Source organism: Ammospiza nelsoni, chromosome Z, assembly GCF_027579445.1.
Source record: "Ammospiza nelsoni isolate bAmmNel1 chromosome Z, bAmmNel1.pri, whole genome shotgun sequence".
Classification (NCBI taxonomy): domain Eukaryota; kingdom Metazoa; phylum Chordata; class Aves; order Passeriformes; family Passerellidae; genus Ammospiza; species Ammospiza nelsoni.
Window position 1 is genome coordinate 41,970,281 of NC_080669.1, and position 15,716 is coordinate 41,985,996.

General features: G+C 37.5%; 1 protein-coding gene across 1 annotated transcript; it reads right to left on the minus strand.

The window, feature by feature from the left end:
- Positions 1 to 2,287: 2,287 nt before the first annotated feature.
- On the minus strand, positions 2,288 to 8,931 carry MLANA (melan-A). Its single transcript, XM_059492945.1, has 5 exons — positions 8,860 to 8,931; positions 7,854 to 7,952; positions 5,621 to 5,717; positions 3,480 to 3,581; positions 2,288 to 2,523 (listed from the first exon to the last, which is right to left on the minus strand). Exons 2-5 carry the CDS (start codon positions 7,925 to 7,927, stop codon positions 2,455 to 2,457), a joined length of 342 nt encoding a protein of 113 aa, XP_059348928.1. The 5' UTR covers positions 7,928 to 7,952; positions 8,860 to 8,931; the 3' UTR covers positions 2,288 to 2,454.
- Positions 8,932 to 15,716: the final 6,785 nt, after the last annotated feature.

The window sequence follows — 15,716 nt, forward strand, 5'->3', positions numbered from 1 at the left end:
CAGAGTGCATTGCACAGGATTGCTCCAGATGGTCCTTGAATATTTCCAGTGAGGGAGACTCCACAACCTCTCTGGGCAATCTGTTCCACTGTGAGTTGCGATCCGGTGGGATTTGAGAGATGGTTCATGGTGGATGAGGATAAGATGGATGAGCCTTTCTTCTTCATATTGCTGTGAGCACAGGCAGTTCGGAACACCACTACCCCCAAAAATGTCTTTTGTGTTGGCACAAGAGTAAAAATCTATGTGGACAAAACATCTAGAAGAGCTAGATTTTGGCAGCAATGGAAGCATTCTGTTCATTAGAAATCTAAGGCGGCTGTCTTTGAGTCAAATACTTTTTGTGTAAAAGAAGTAATGTAAAAATTTGAGGTTCCAGGAGGGCTTATCTGTCCTTTAAGTATCTATAAATTCAGCTCAAAGTTTAATTGTTCCAGTTAAGGCTGCTGAGGAGTTTTAACAATTTAGCCTTACATAGTCCCACAAACAAATTAATATTTCTACTTCATCAGTGTTAACTTCATGAGCTTTTGCAACATCTGGTAATATATTTAATTCTGACACTACTAAAAATGTGTGCAATCAAGTAAATCTTTTTGAACTCTAAGCACTTCTTCATAGTAAATAATCTCTATTAATTTTTAATTGATTTTTTTTCTCAGACATGAGAAAATGACTGCATGTCAGTTCTATTCCACTGTAGTGCTACAGTCTTTTGAAAGGAAGCTGCCCTAGAGTAGAGAAATGCTGAGTGCTGAGCTGCTAAAAATATCAGCACCAAGCTTTAGCTTACCAGTCCTGCAAGAAAATTAGTTGGCCCTTGTGTTTGACATCTTTAGTGCTTACTAACTATAAGATAGCATTTTTTATGTTTTTCTGTGTTTTCTTCTTCCTGTTGCTAAATAATTCCACAATTTTTTTCCTGACAGGTGGATATTGGAAATGACACAGGTAAGCAGCTTTTTAGGTTAAAATTCAAAAATAAGTCTCTAAAAATACGTCTTTATATTTTAAATAAATATATAAATTAAGTTTGTAAAGACATATGGATGGATTATAGCCTTTCACAGCAATTACTGATATTTATTACCTTCCAACAATTTTAATCTATATAAATGTTTTTATTACAGAAGAAACATTTCAAAAAACCCATCTTTATTATTTGTCAACACAAATGGAGTTTATGTTAGGCAAGTAACCCATGCCTTGTGTTGATAACTTATTTTGTTTTAATGTTGTTGTATTGGTGTATTTCATGACAAAGAAGTAGATTCTTTACTAATAGCAGTTAATAATTGCTTTATGAAATCAGTTTTCTTCTGTAACTACTTTTGATTTTAATGAATGTTGTACCATTCTAGCTGCCTCTTGTCAGATATTAGGCCTTGTGTATAAATTTATTGATCTGCATATAATCTTAAGTAATAATCTGGCAAGCAAGCAATAACAAAAAGGCTGAGTAAACAGTAACTATCAAATGTATGTAGCTAGTTTATGCATATCAAAATCCTTAGTTTTTTATTACTGATAGTGTTCTGGCAAGCTTGGGAAATTAACATCTAGGAGTCTGCTGTATTCTGTATTCTTCAAGAAACATGTTTTTTGTGCATTTTCTTAAATAATTTCATCATATTAGAAAGAAATTACATGTAAGTCTTTAGATTTACAAAGTTCTTTTGCTCTCTCACATGACTGCCACAAGGAATTGAAAGATGATGTCATTATATCCATTGCAGTATGAAATAATATGGACTCAAAGTTGCCTACATTGATTATTATAAGGAATTGTGTTTTATAAGGAATTAATTCATTACAGGTACATAAACAAGTGATGTGAGGTTAAAGTGTGTTGTAAAACATTGTCACTTTTTGGAAATAGATTTTAAAACTGCTGGTGAGGAAAACAGTTTGTAAGAGGACATGTAGTCAAATTGTTTGGTTCATTTTGTGACAGATTGTTCTACATTACATTCTAAGGAATAGTTGTTTGGGGTTTTTTGATTTTGTTTTTTGGTGGGTTTTTTTGTGTGTGTGTCTGTAGTTGTTTTGGTTTTTGGGGCTTTTTGTTATTTTTTTTAAAGAAAGGGAAAGATGAAGACAAAGGTGCTGTCACTTTCTACTCCGATTGATACTGAATAGTGTGTCACTACAGATCTATGTAGACCTGTGAAGGATTCAAGATGACTAGACCACAATGTCTAGTCATCTTGAATAATGTATTCATCTGACTGCAAGAAGTGAAAAGCTTAAAACAAAATCGCATTCAGATTTATTAAGGCATTTCAAGGACCAGTTCTGTAAATAAGGCAGGAATAGTTTTCAGCAACTGCTGATGAAGACATGTTTTTTTCTTTTGTATGATCATAGCTTTAAGGAAGTTAAGCATAGACAGAAAATAAAGAGCAAGCATGAGTAAATGGAATCAGTATGTTTATGGTTTCAAATTTCATCTTGTTATGGTGAATAAGGTGGTGGTGACTGATCTGCAGCAATTTTGTCATAAGCTGGTGGAGCATCAGGTACCTGTGGTAAGGAAAATGGATGTGAAAGATCAAAAAAAAAAAAAAACCCAATTGAATTATAAGGAAAATTACAAGAAAATGACCTTAAACACACAGCAAGCTATTTACCACCATATTAGATACAGTTCTATGACTTAAAGAAGCCAAGTTCATTCATTGTGTCTATTTTTTAAGGTTACTTTTTGGTAGTATGTTTTCTGGTATTGCATCACATTCACTTTATTGCTGTTGTTCATCCAAAGAGAGAATTTTCAATGTTAAAAAGGCAGGAATAATTTTCTTATATATATGGAGTGGTTTTAGATTGATAATTCAGACAAATATTAAAGGTTTTAAGAGTCTTGATGCAGGCATATTATCGTATTTCTAGTGATAAAAATTTGAGCAGCTTATTTTAAATAAAGGTTAGCCTCTTCTCAATTCTAAAGCAATTTAAACACACCCATTTATATATACTTATCACTTAATTTACCTTTTTGAAAATCGAAAGTTTAAATATAATCATCTTTCTGTAATGATTAGAAGAGCTAACACATTGAAGTTTTATAATATTCTCTGATAATTCTTATCAGAGTATAGTGTGTACAGACACAATTTATTTGTTTGTCTGAATGGTAGAAAATCAGTTAGGGAGATGTTTGGGGTTTTTTAGTATATTTCAGCATTCAGGTGTTGCATCATTCTAATAGATTGCAAAATGATCATACAACTTAAGAATAAATATGAATTGAAGACAATAACTTTGAAGTAAGCATTCTAAATAGTAGATGTAATTTTTTTCTTTAGTTTTTCACAGTACAATTTTTTCCAAATACTACTTTCTAAGTTGATATTGAAGCATGGAATACTCAAAGTAGGAGAAAATACACCATGGGAGAAATCATCAAGTGTCTATTTAACAATATTATCTCACCATGTCTTACTCAGTTTTAAGTGAGGTCTTGACTTGCAACTTACCACAGAATTAAAGTCTCTGTAGTCCTGGAGAGCCACTTTGCAGTCCAGTATTTCTCCCTCACCTACCACGCGTCGTATTGTGCTCACACTAGAGCTTTTGCTCTGTGACAGATCATAGAGAAATATGGGGGAGGTGAAAGGAAGAAGAGATTGTGAAGTTGGAGCAAAATTTGACAGCACATATACAGTATGTATTAGAATCAATTAGACACAATGCAAGTAGGAAAGATACCTCACCTAACACTTTTTGCTGTCTCTGCTGAGACATACGTTCTCTCTCCTGTGTAATCCAACTACATTGACAGAAAAATAAGTACTGCATTTTTCTGATGACTGATGCAGGAACTGACATCTCATGTACCCAAATGCCTCCTATTTTTTATGCCAGCTATTCCTTTCCTTAATCTTGAACCTTTTTGTTTTCCATTTTTTCAGCATTTCTTTTGTACACATTTTCTGTACCAGTTCTCCCCTAGCCAGAAGTAGCCTAAGAAAAAACTGATTTTCAAAACCAGAAAGTAGAAATCTGTCATGAGAAGGAATTAAAAAACAGATTATGCTTTTTGCCAGGATATGCAAAACAGGCATTTGGTTTGGTTTTTGAAGGGTTTTTTTGAGTATTACCTTCATTTTTTGCAACATTTCTCTATGAAAGTTCAGCTTTTAGGTATTCTGCTGGTTGATATATGTATTGGATAGATAATTGGATAGAAAAAGACTGATACAAAGTTACCAGAAAGAGCAAGGAAATGGATTTGCTGACTTAGATGAGACCTTTGCTGGGTTTTTTAGTTGCAAACAGTTACTTATATCTTCTTCAAAATAAACAATTTGCCTAAAGCTTTGTCTTGGTTTCAGCTGGAATAGAGTTCATTTTCTTTTAAACAGCTGGTACAGTGCTTTTTTTTGGATTCTTTATGAGATTAATGCTGGTAACACAATGATTATTTGGTTTTTGTTCAGTAGCTCTTGCTCTAAGTCAGAGACTTTTCAGTTGCTCGTGCTCTGCCATTGAGAGGATACAAGAGAAACAGGGAGGGCTCATGGCTGGGACACCTGACCTGGACTAGCCAAAGGGACATTCCACACTGGAATGAACATCACACTCAGTATAAAAATAAGGGATTTGGCTGGGAGGGGCTGATTGCTGCTCAGGAATGGACATCAGTTAGAGGTGGTGAGAAACTGTTTTGGGCATCACTTGTTACTTTGGGGTTTTAGTCCTCTCTTTCTCACCTTTTCACTATGATGATCATTAGTAGTAGATGATTATATTTTGTTTCAATTACTGAGCTGTTCTAATTTAACCCATGAAGTTCGCCTTTTCTTTCCTATTCTCCTCCACACCAGGGTGGCAGTGGGAAATAAGCAAGTGTCTACGCAGTGATTAATTGCTGTCTGGGGTTAAATCATAACAAGCTTTCACTTTAAAGAATTAAAAAAGACCTCCCTTTCATAGGAGATGGAGCAAAACTTAAAATATAAAGCTTTGGAACTTCTAACAGCAGTTGTTATGAGACAGATTGTACCTTTTTTTAAAAATAGCTTCTAAGAAGACACAGATGAAAATATTTTTAAAGTAGTCTTAGAAAACAAATCTCAAACCCGTCCCACTTTTTTGTAAATCTTAAAATTGCAAATCAAATTTTGCGTGGATGAATCTCACATCACCCATACGTGAGCGTATTTACTTACTTTTACAATTTTTTTTCTTCTCTTCTTCCTAGATTTACTCCAATTTACCCCTTATTTAGGGGTAAATCTTATGAACAGGGAATATATTACTGGATGTCTCTTTGTTTTGTGTAAATATAAATAGAATGCTTTCTACAAATATTTTTTTTTACTGATCTTACAAAATTTACAGATAAGTTTTTTTACTGATGTGTTGTGCAAAGTTGGGCAACTGGTTTCATGTCCCTTTGCCTCTGGTTCTTCTTACCCCTTTGTCTGACTTGCATGTTCTTTGGGGCAGGTTGTATTTCGTATGTGGTTTTGTCTGTGACATATGTCAGTGTAAATACTGCTTGAGATAGTGATGTCCTGTTACAGATGTGATGTTCTCTGCATTATTGTCATGCAAATCAAGGTAATTTGTTGCCAAAATAATAGCATGAGAGAAAATGAGCTGCCACACTTACCCGCAGACTTTTGTAGCCACTACGTCTTTTGTAATACCAGCAGCCAAAGGCAAGTAAAATTGCCAGCACCAAAATGAAAAGCCCAATACCCAGAGCTCTGTTGGGAAAGCAAAACAAAATTTGCAGCACAACTAGATGCATCCTCCCAAGAGCAAGTATGGTTAGACCAAAATTTTGTGTCAGCAACTTTTTATCAGAGGAAGTCATGGAGCAGAATCTACCTCAGAAAATAGGCAAAGTATTAATAACTTCATTTAGTTTCTATAGATTAAGCTGTTAGCTAATTTCTCTACCAAGTTCTTAAACATTTTTAAAATATATTTATTTGAAAATAATTATCTACCAGTGACTACAAATTCCAAAAACATACCTGTCTGTAAGTCTCTCAAATCACAGCATTGTGATATTGCAAGTGAATGTGAATTAAATTAAATGATACATCTGCAATGATGCAGCTCATGTTTCTTTGCTAAATTTCCTTGGGCAACAAGTATTTAAAATGTATCCTAATTGCATCATATTGCAGCTACTTCTAATGAAGGAAGTTTTTTTTTTTTTGATGCATAAAACACATTGCAACCTTAAAACATGAGTAAGAATCTTTGAATTATTTGTAAAGAGCTTTAAAAGGATTCAGTTCTTGCATGACATACCAGGCACATTGTTGTCATCACTGGGTCATTTTAGGGAAAATATGCTTTGCAAATTGTGCTCTAAAACACCCTTCCCTCACTGCTTCCTGGGGACTTGGACAGCAGCACATTTCCACTTTACATCAAAAAAGCAAGCTGACAAAGTAATTTCAAATTTCCTAGTCACTAAAAGCCTTCCTTTAATTTTAATATCCTCCCTGTTGAGAAATACTGAATTCATTCCCCATTTTTTTTGTTCTTTTCCTGTTCAGGAACAGAAGAATATATGAAATTATTAAAGGGAAAAGAGTATGGGGAAAAACTGCTATGTGAATCAGGATAAACCCATTCTAACATAGACAGAGCTCACAGCAGTCACTTTCTGATGCAGCCAAAGTTGTGAGATGGCTCCGCTGGTTTTCCTACTCTTGCCAGCACAGTTGAAACTTGGAGGGACTACTTCTCCAGGCAACTGGTTCCCTCTCTACATTTTTAGACTTCTTGCTTGTCACGTGTTGTTTTAGCTGTCCATTAGCCTGTGTATGTCCCTGTCCTGGTTTAGGGCAAATTTAGGAGAAAACCCAGGATGTGTATCTGGAGCTGGTGCTTCTGACTGCACATTTGCCATCTAACTCCTTCCCTAACTACTCACAGGCTAGTATGGAAAGTGTGTATGCAATTTCTTGCTGTTCCAGTTAAAGCTGAAGTTGTGCCGCTAAGAATCTAGGGCTCATATAGGGCTAGAATGCTTCTGGTACTAGAAGGAGAGGGTCACATAACTAGAAAAACTACTTACAGATGCAGCCACTAGAATTCACAGCAGTTCGAGGTGAGCATGTCTAGTTTCAAGTGCTGAAACATGACTAGCCAGCTTTTTTTTTTTTTTTTTAAGAACTGAACTGCTTTGGATGGACTATTAGAGAATTTTCCCCTTTTTTTTATTCTTTTTGCCAGGGCTGATGGAGGAGCAGCTATCTTGCAGTATGAGTATTTGCAACAAGTCATTAAGTTTGGGGCTCAGTAAGCCAGTACTAGCACAATGGAATTACTTGCCTTATGTAGTAAAACATCACCAGTTGGGTGGTGTCTCTAATAATCCCAGACCAAACGTATTTTATTGTAATTCAAAGATAAAAAATATTTGGCAGAAACAATTTGGGAGTCATGTTTGTAGGCTACTGATGTTTTGCTCTTTTTTTTAACTATTTCTATGGGGAGTTTCCACCATTCTTTAGGGTGAGAAAATGTCTCTTTGAGGTTCCTAAGAGAGGTCTGTGAATCTAGAGATTTAGGGTACAGAGCACCTTGCAACAGTCTTAAAAGTAAATTCTAAATAAACCTCAATAAACCTGGTAAAGGCTGATGACTTGTGATCATATTATTTAACTCTAGATTCTTGAATTCTGCAATTCTGATTTTTCATATCATTGATGGCTCTCTGAGGTCACCCCTTGACAAACATTAGAGAGACCTATAAGATAGTTAAAAGACACTTCATTTATATACAACAGTAATTTTTTTTTATACAATTTTCTGGTTTTCTTTCAATACAAATTCTTTCACCAGCTTACATGCTAACATAGGTTTTAGTTTACACTTACTCTTCCACTGCAAAATAGACATGTCCTTTCCCTCTAAAGTGGTTGCTGTCCAGGTGGTTATATCTTCTGGGCATTTTGTGAGGTTGGTCCTGCTAAAACCTACAGGGTAGAAACACAGTGTGTCAGTGTGATAAATAATTTGTTACCATTGAAGCTTAATATTTTCAGCTTCTTTGTTTTAATGGGAGCATTTTAGGGAGGCAGGATAATCTGGTATTTTCAGAATCAAGTAGATTCCTATACACACACAACTAAATCCCAATTTAGGATAAAGCTCAAAACCATAACTATAAGTCTACATATTAGGATCATCACTGACATCAAGATGTTTGCAACTGAGTGTAACAGAGTTTGCAGAATTTGATGTGGTCTGTTTAGGTACCACGCGATGGCAGATTTCTAAAGCAAAATTGAGAAAATAGAAAAAAAGGCAATTTTCCTGGACAAGAAAAACAATTTAGAAGAAAAAATAATACTGATCCTAACAATAGTTGTTTTTCTATTCTGTAATTCCCTGTAAACACTCGGGGAATAGGTTTTCAGTCACTGAACACTCTCAGAGATCTGTTGAATTTCCGATGGGAATACTGATTTATGTCTGCTGACAATCTAAACTCAGATGTGTAGTAATTAATTTTATTGTAAATAAAATTGTAATTTTATTTACAATTTTCAAATTCAATTTACAAATATTCCCAATCTTAAGGTGGTAATCACAGCTGTCTGAACAGTTAAAAATCTATTTAATCAAATATAGTGAAGAATAAATCCTCACATAATCATGTTTCTGTAATGTGAAGAGTACAACAGATCCTACTTGACTGTATCCCACTAATCTACCCACACTATACAAGTAAATTAGAAAACACAATTACTTTACTGAAGATAATTCTAGCCAAGGAAATAAAGCATATTGAGTTCACTTAGAGACAGTCAAGCCTCTTCTAAAGCATAATTTTTAAACAAAGCTGAAAACTTTGTGTGAAACAAAAAATATAAATCTTACCTCCTTCAGACCTGTATTCTGTCTGTTAACTGAAGGCATGTGCAGCTTTCTGTTACTTGGTCTGTTTTTTTCTCCTTTGATCTGTCCTCTTATGACTATCACGAGTTTAAATTCCTTTCAGTTCAGCTTCTGAATGCATTAATTAGCATGAAAGGGGCAAGGAGACAACTTCTCATTTTATTCTGCATCCTTCCCTCTTAAAAAGCAGCAGAAAAATCTTGATTAATTACATGTGCTCTGAGAGACAGCCCAACACCTTTTTACCTGCCCAATTAGCACAAGCTCCTAGAGTGGGCAGACTGTTTCTAGATTCAAACATGTTTTCATCTAAGGCTGCTTATATTGTTAGAGAGAACTGGTATTTTTGCATGTATTTTCTATATCTTTGTTTAAGCACTCTTTTTGCACCATTTTTGACACTGTGCAATATAGTATATGTGGACCAAAACTCATTACCCTGTGACAGAAGTGTCTTAGATTAAGGCAAGTACAGTTTAATTCTATACTGAGAAGCAAATACTGCAACAAAAAGACGGTACATCCCATGAGCTCCAGAACTAATGAAGCCTGGCCTTTGCCTGTGTTAACGCCGTAGTAATTCCATTTACAAGGTCAGGCAAGAAATGGCAGCCTGTGATTGATTCAAAGGTCTGGGTATTGTGATACACCAGCAGTTAGTTACTGCCAAAAGAGCAAGGAGACAAAAGAGCCATCTTCTGCTTGTCATTTGTCCTAATGAATCATTAATCTGAGCCGCTCTGTCCCTCTACAATTTTAAGTTTGAAGGATTAAACATTCTTAAGTTTTTACTTGTCTTTGAAGCTGTGCACTAAATGTAGTGAAAATGGCTGACAGACGCAAGAGAAAATTCCTCACACGGGGCACCAGTTGTGGGGGTACCAGTCATTGGTTTTTCTGGGTCTGCATTGAAGGCACTTGAGACAGTAATTTGTGTTTGGACTCAAGTGTTTATTATTTCTTATCAGTAAAACAGTCTCACTACTCTGAGTTTGGCAGCTTTTCATTAGAAGGCACAAAATGACTAACAATCTCTTGTTACAAGCTCTTTTAAGACTAAACTATCCAATTAAGAACTGACACCTAGATTATTTTCCCTTTTAACCCAATAATTGATCCCAAAGAGCCTGCACCACATAGTTTCTGCCCAATTACAAAATGCCACCCAAACCCAAGAAGAAGAAGGAAGAAGAAGCATGAAGAAGAAACCCAGGATGACACCCTGTACCCTCCATCTTGCTTCCATCCACAACGTACTAAAAATCCCAAAACCTAAATTTCTCACCAAGTGATAGACGTACACTACTCTCTATAATCTATTTCATACTTTTGTGGATTCTAGACTATCTTGAAGTCTAGGAAGCTTTCTCCATGAATGAGGGTCAAAGTCAGTGCTCCCCTGGGGATCAGGGCACCCCAGAGCAGAGAGAGAAATATTCCCAGGGTTTCCACAGGAAAGAACAGACAGTGTGAGTGACCAACATTCATTTCATTAGCAAGTCAGATAAAAAGTATTAACATCAGTATTTTTTAGCTAGGATGGGGCTGATTCTTGTATTTTTCCTAATTATGGTAAAAATCTGTCTATATATTTTTCCATGGTAGTGCCTAGAGACCGGACCAGAGGCAGTGACCACAGTTTGAAGCACAGGCTATGCTCTCTGAACATCAGGAAACCCTTTTTTCTGTGAGGATAACTGGGCGCTGGCGCAGGTTGCCCAGAGAGTTTGTTGAGTCTCCCCCACTGGACATCTGCAAAAGCCATTTGGACACAGTCGTGGGCAACCAGCTCCAAATGGCTCTGCTGCAGCAGGGGTTGGACCACAGGACCTCCAGAGGTGCCTTCCAAACTCTGTCATTCTGTTATTAATGCCAGATCTGGTTGGTTTTGATAGACCTGGTAAAAGTTTGAAGCAACACCGTTTTTGCAGAGGGGAAAACAAAGGGTACAGGAAGAATGAAGAGTGAGCAGCATAAATTTGCTAATTTGGGCAAGTTAACCCAGATGAACTCAATAGGAATTTCAAAGGTGAAAGAGATGCAGGGAAGTTTCTGTAAATATCCATGTGTGTAAAATTGTAAGTGGAATCTATCACAGTCTGTCAAGTTCCTAAGAGACATGCCAGCCCTTGTGCACTCTGAAATGTTGTAAAATTCCTATCAAATCATGTGTTTTCCTGAAGAAAAGCTTCATTTCTGGAAGAGGATGATAACTGAAGCTTGCTTGATCAAGCTGCTTGATCTTGTGAGAATCAGAACACTAATAAAGAAAATCCTCATGATTTCTTCATGTAGCAAAACCAGTCTCTGACCCTTACTTCCTTCAAGTGATGTGTAGGGTAAAATGTCAACTGCTTGAATATTATGTGTTCTGAATTAATCTCTTGTTAACAGTATAACAGGAAAGGGGAAAAAAACCAAACAGCTTTGTCATGGATCTGTGGTGCCCTCTGGAATGTAAATGCAGAATGCTGCTATTGAGGATTTGGATGGATGAAGAGATGAAACACCACATCCTGCTTTTGATGGATCTTTTTACAAAATGTTATTTCTCTGATATGGTGCTGCTAACTCCATCAGTGTAAAGTCACTAGGGTTGACACGTGGATTCCAAAGGTGTTATGTTTTCAAAGATAACTTTTCAGGAGTAGAGGATGGAAGAGGAGTACTTTGTAGAAACCCCAAAGTAACCCAGCTTTTTTCTTACAGCCAGACCTGTGGCAAATCCAGGACACTGATGAATCTTGGTGAAAGGTGGGAAATGAATGCTTCTGGTGTAACTAAAAATAACAGGCCTGACCTTCAAAAAAGAATAGCTGTTAGTTAGTTTTGTGCTGTTGACATTATGATCCCGTCTTCCTAGGACAAGATTCTGAGATTTTTATTAATTTGCTTCCTTTAAATGATAATTATTTTTCTCTGATATTTGAGGCTTCCTACAACACACAGAGCAAAGTAAAACAAGTACAACCTGATTTAGTTTTGAATTTTATGGGAAATTCAGTGGAAACTCACAGGTATTTCACTGCTAAATCTACATTACCAGTAACACAGTACAGTAAGAGAAAATAAGGAATTATATCCCTTTCAGTTTGTCCTGAGGATCCTTGTCTGTCCATGGTTTGAGGACTTACTTTGAAGGAGTTATTATCTGGCTTCCATACTGAAGAACTCCACTATAGGCTGGATTTGAAGCTTTTTGAAAAGAAGCTATTCCTCAACTTGCTTCTACCTTGACTGCAGGCCCCTCCAGGGAGCAACATGTCCTGTAGACTGCCTTGCACAAACACCATAAATATGTTCATCCTGAAAGCCTGGTTCATGACAGAAACTTCCTCCTCAAATAATTTCCAAATGAAGCTATGGTCCTGTCACTAGTGGGGTTCCACAGGGCTCCACCTTAGGGCTTAGGTGCTCTTCAACATCTTAATGATTTGGATGCAGGACTCGAACACTAAGTTTGCTGAAGACATTAAATTGAGAGGAGCTGTTAGTTTCTTTGAAGGCAGAGAGGCCTTGCAGGGCTACCTTGACAAATTGCAGGTCACCAAACAAATGAAGTTTAACAAGGGAAGGTGTCAGATTCTGGCCCTGAGATGAGACAACCCTGGATGTGTGTATAGACTAGGGAATGAGGCTGAAGAGCAGCACTGCAGGAAGGGACATCAGGGTCCTGGTCTGTGGCAAGTTGAACATGAGTTAGCAGTGCCCTGGCAGCCAGGAGGGCCACCCATGTCCTGGGGGCATCAGGGACAGCATGGCCAGCCAGGTAAAGGAGGGGATTGTCCTGCTCTGCTCTGGGACAGCCTCACCTCGAGTGCTGGGGGCAGCTCTGGGTGCCACAGTAAAAGAGGGTAATGAGGATGCCTCCTGCCCAAAGGAGGGTGATGAGGAGGATGAGGTGTCTGGAGGGGAAGCCATGTGAGCAGTGGCTGAGGTCACTTGGTCTGTTTAGCCTGACTGAGGGGAGATCTCATTGTGGTCTTTAGCGTCCTCATGAGGGGAAGAGGATGGACAGGCACTGATCTCTTCTCTGTGGTGACCAGTGACAGGACCCACAGGAATGGCCTGAAGCTGTGTCAGGGGAGGTTTAGGCTGGATATCAGGAAAAGGTTCTTCACCCGGAGAGTGGCTGGGCACTGGTAGAGCCTCCCCAAGGAAGTGGTCACAGCACCAGGCCTGACAGTGTTCAAGAAGTATTTGGACAATGCTCTCAGGCACATGGTGTGATTCTTGGGATGGTCAGGAGTTGAACTTCAATGATCCTATTGACCCATTCCAATTCAGTGTATCCCATGATTCTATGATTTGACTTCTTTTGTGCCATTAGACAGATACATAGCAACAAGATTGACAGTGAGTCTAAGGGACTAATATTATTTAGTGCGTTTAGCAAAGAAAATAAAAGTATTTCTCAGAAGATACTGTTCAGCCTGATGGATACCAGGGGAAATCTCCGGCCTGAGCCTTGACAAAGCCAGTTCTGAGCTCAGACTGGGCTGCTCAGGACTTCAGCCATTCTGGCCATGAAAGCCCCGAGGATGTTATCAGCCCAACCATGCCAGACTATATCTGTGCTGCCAGGCTGTCCTCATAGCTTCAGCCTGAGCTCTCTCTGTTTCAGCTTTGCTGCTGCCTCACCCCCATACCATGCACTGCTGTGAACAGCCCAGCTGCATCTCCTCTCTTCCTCCCCTTGGTGCCAGGGATGCTGTTTGGTGCCCCCAAAGCTGCTGCTCCCCTGGCTGAACCAGCCCTGGTTCCACAGCCTCTCAGTGATCCTCTGCTGAACTCAGTCATCTTTGTCAGCTTCTTTCCTGTGCTTTGCTGCTCCAAAATGTATGCACAACCATGGAGCAGAGGGGAACAATCACCTCCCTTGACCTACTCCTTGTGCCCCTGTTCTTCCAGCACAGTGTGCCACTAAGTGCCTTCTTTGCTGCCTATGTCAAAATAAATTGGTGACAGGGCTTGTAAATAAAAGACAGAATTTTAGCAGAGTGCCAGAGCTGGAAACTGCATCTATTAAACATTTCCCCATTCTTCCCACCTCCAGCAATACCGCCTCCACTTTATAAAATGAAGAGTTATTTTAAGTAGTGGAACACTTCAGAAGACTGAAGAATAATACTCTTAGAAAAATCTAAATTTTTCAACTTATAAGTTTAAAAAGGATTTTTGTCAGGTGTGTCAGAGCCTTACTACAAGACTTTGCACACTCAGTTGCTCTCCTTCCAATATGTGTTCTTCAATCAAGCCCCCACAGGTAGTTGATTTATTAATGGTTCAGCTGTTTCCCTGTAAGTTAAATTAAATTTTTGAAATACTAGTTCTTATGAGACAAGAAGTAATTCTTTCAGCTGAGAGATTTAAGTAAATTCAGCTTCACAGAAGAAGTGTTTCAATGGTGAAAATTTCTGAAGTTTTTAAGTAGGGCAGATATGATATTCATAATAGTTTGAAGGCTTTAAAGTGCTACTTATTTTTCCTTTCAGTGTTTCTGTCTAGATGTTATTCAGCCTTTTCTCCCTTAAATTCTGTTTTCCCCCAATAGAGTAAAATTACAAAAAAACCCCAGTTGTTTGGATACAGACTCTTTTTTATTCTTATAAATAGAAACTTTAGTCAAAGTATTTGCCTTATGAAAATTGGAATGTGGGACTGAAGGGGACATCAGGAAGTCATCTAGCCCATCCTATTACTCTGAAACACATATATTTATATCCTTGATTGTGTGATACCTATTCTCTGATGTCTGTATTTTCATATTCTGCATTCATAGCCTGCATTGTATCTGAACAGGCTACAATGAAGCTTTTCCCTTATTACATAACTGCCTTTCTGGGAATGATATAAATTACCAGTTGTTTTTAACAAGAAAAGGAATTAATCATGTTTTCTTCATCTCAGACTATTATGGATTTGAAGGCTGTTTTCATGCCCTATAAAAATTTTTTCTTCTTAACCAGGCAAACTATTTCTTATACTTTTCCCTTATTTTTTAATTCTCTCAGTTATGTTCAACTTAATTCTTTGCAGCTCATGTACTTCTTCCAGTTAACTCTGCTTTGCAAGTATTGTTATCTCCTCTGCATTACCATTGTTATCTCCTCTATATTACCATAACACAGAAAGACATTTGCTATTTTAAATACAGGGTTGCATTTGGGATTCTCTACTCAGTTTGAAGTCCCCTGTAGCCTTAGTTCTTCCCATACTACTCATCAATCCTCCATTTTCTGTGGGTGTATTTTGCTTTTTACTTCTGATATCTAGGACTGCATTTCTCTCTACTGTATTCTGTTACTCATATAACTTTTAACTTTTACCAGGTTTGTCTATTTATTTGTCTTATTCCAGCACTACTCTGTAGAGTACCTGCAAACCCTTCAGCTCAAAACTGTATTCATTTACTTGTGCTTTCAGATCCAACTTGTTTGCTGAAAATACTGGGCACCACTTCCCCAAGTAAGCATTTGTGAGCTGATGCCTCTTCCTTTTTTTTAGCGATAGCTGCGGTCTGCAGTTGAGGGTAGAGTTTGTATCTGCTGCACATATACTTCACAGCAATTTAGTTTAGACTATGGTTTGCCTATTTCATTTAGCACAGCCCTCTGGGACTCTACTGAAGACTTGCGTAGTCAAAATGCAACTTCAATATCAAGATAATATGGTAATAGATACTGCTCTACTTTGCATGTAAATTAATTACTTTCTTCCTTTGTTTCAAACAGTCGTACCCAAAATTTCTGTTCTTTTGCAAATCCTAATAATAGTGACTTTGGCAAAAATAATACACTTCCATGTGTCCTTGAGATGCTGTCAGAGGTCTCATGTAG